The sequence below is a fragment of the Penaeus monodon genome, chromosome 19, assembly GCF_015228065.2.
Source record: "Penaeus monodon isolate SGIC_2016 chromosome 19, NSTDA_Pmon_1, whole genome shotgun sequence".
NCBI classification, from domain to species: Eukaryota; Metazoa; Arthropoda; class Malacostraca; order Decapoda; family Penaeidae; genus Penaeus; species Penaeus monodon.
The window spans coordinates 20,560,095-20,560,786 of record NC_051404.1 but is presented as its reverse complement, the minus strand read 5'-3'; the positions used below and the strand labels follow the sequence as shown (position 1 = coordinate 20,560,786).

Here is a 692-nt window from a genome sequence, read left to right as displayed (position 1 = left end):
AATCGAACTGTTGGGTAAGACATCTAACACACACGCCCGCGGGACACCGACCTCCTTCGAGAACTGCTGGAAGGCCTGAGCGAGGGCGAAGGTGAGCTTGCGGGCGTTGTGGCGGGAGTCGCAGACGAAGGCGTGGCACTGGAAAGGGTGCTGCGACTTGGCGATGCTGGCCGCCTCCTCCTTGACCACGATCATGGCGAACACCCGCGTGTACACGAGGTCCTGCACGCCATAACTGTGTGCGCATAGTTCAGTGTACGAGTTAGAGACATACACAGGCAGGAAGGTAAAAGTGTGCCCGTAAATTGAAAGATGGCACTGAATGCACAGGGAAAGGTTAGTTGAAAACTGAGATTATAATGGGGATGAATGGGAAAAGAAAACTCATTAATGATGGCGATGTTAAAAAGTAATAATAAAAAGAATATTGCATTTTTTTTTACCATCCCGGATAAGCCCTATTTCACTCGCTTCGCCTTCAGCTCCCCGAACGCCGCACAACCCGCAGCTGACGAGGTCCCTCACCTGATCACATCGATGTTGTAGAAGCCTCCTTCGAAGTTCTTGTTGACGTTCTGGGGCATCTCGGAGATGCTGACGCCCTTCTCGCTCACCGTCATCTTGAGGAAGGGCAGCGTGTCCCCGGGCTTCATCTCCTTGGCGCGCGCCACCATGTCGTCCACGGGCTTCCG

The 692-nt window shown here is 53.5% G+C and overlaps 1 protein-coding gene across 1 annotated transcript in view; it reads right to left on the bottom strand.

Annotated features, from left to right (window-relative positions):
• Nucleotides 1-692, bottom strand: part of LOC119585128 — a gene marked incomplete in the record, with an annotated part of 15,383 nt that overhangs the window by 1,763 nt on the left and 12,928 nt on the right. Inside the window, 2 exon segments of the mRNA XM_037933761.1 lie at nucleotides 52-235; nucleotides 526-692. Coding sequence (XP_037789689.1) covers nucleotides 52-235; nucleotides 526-692 — 351 coding nt within the window.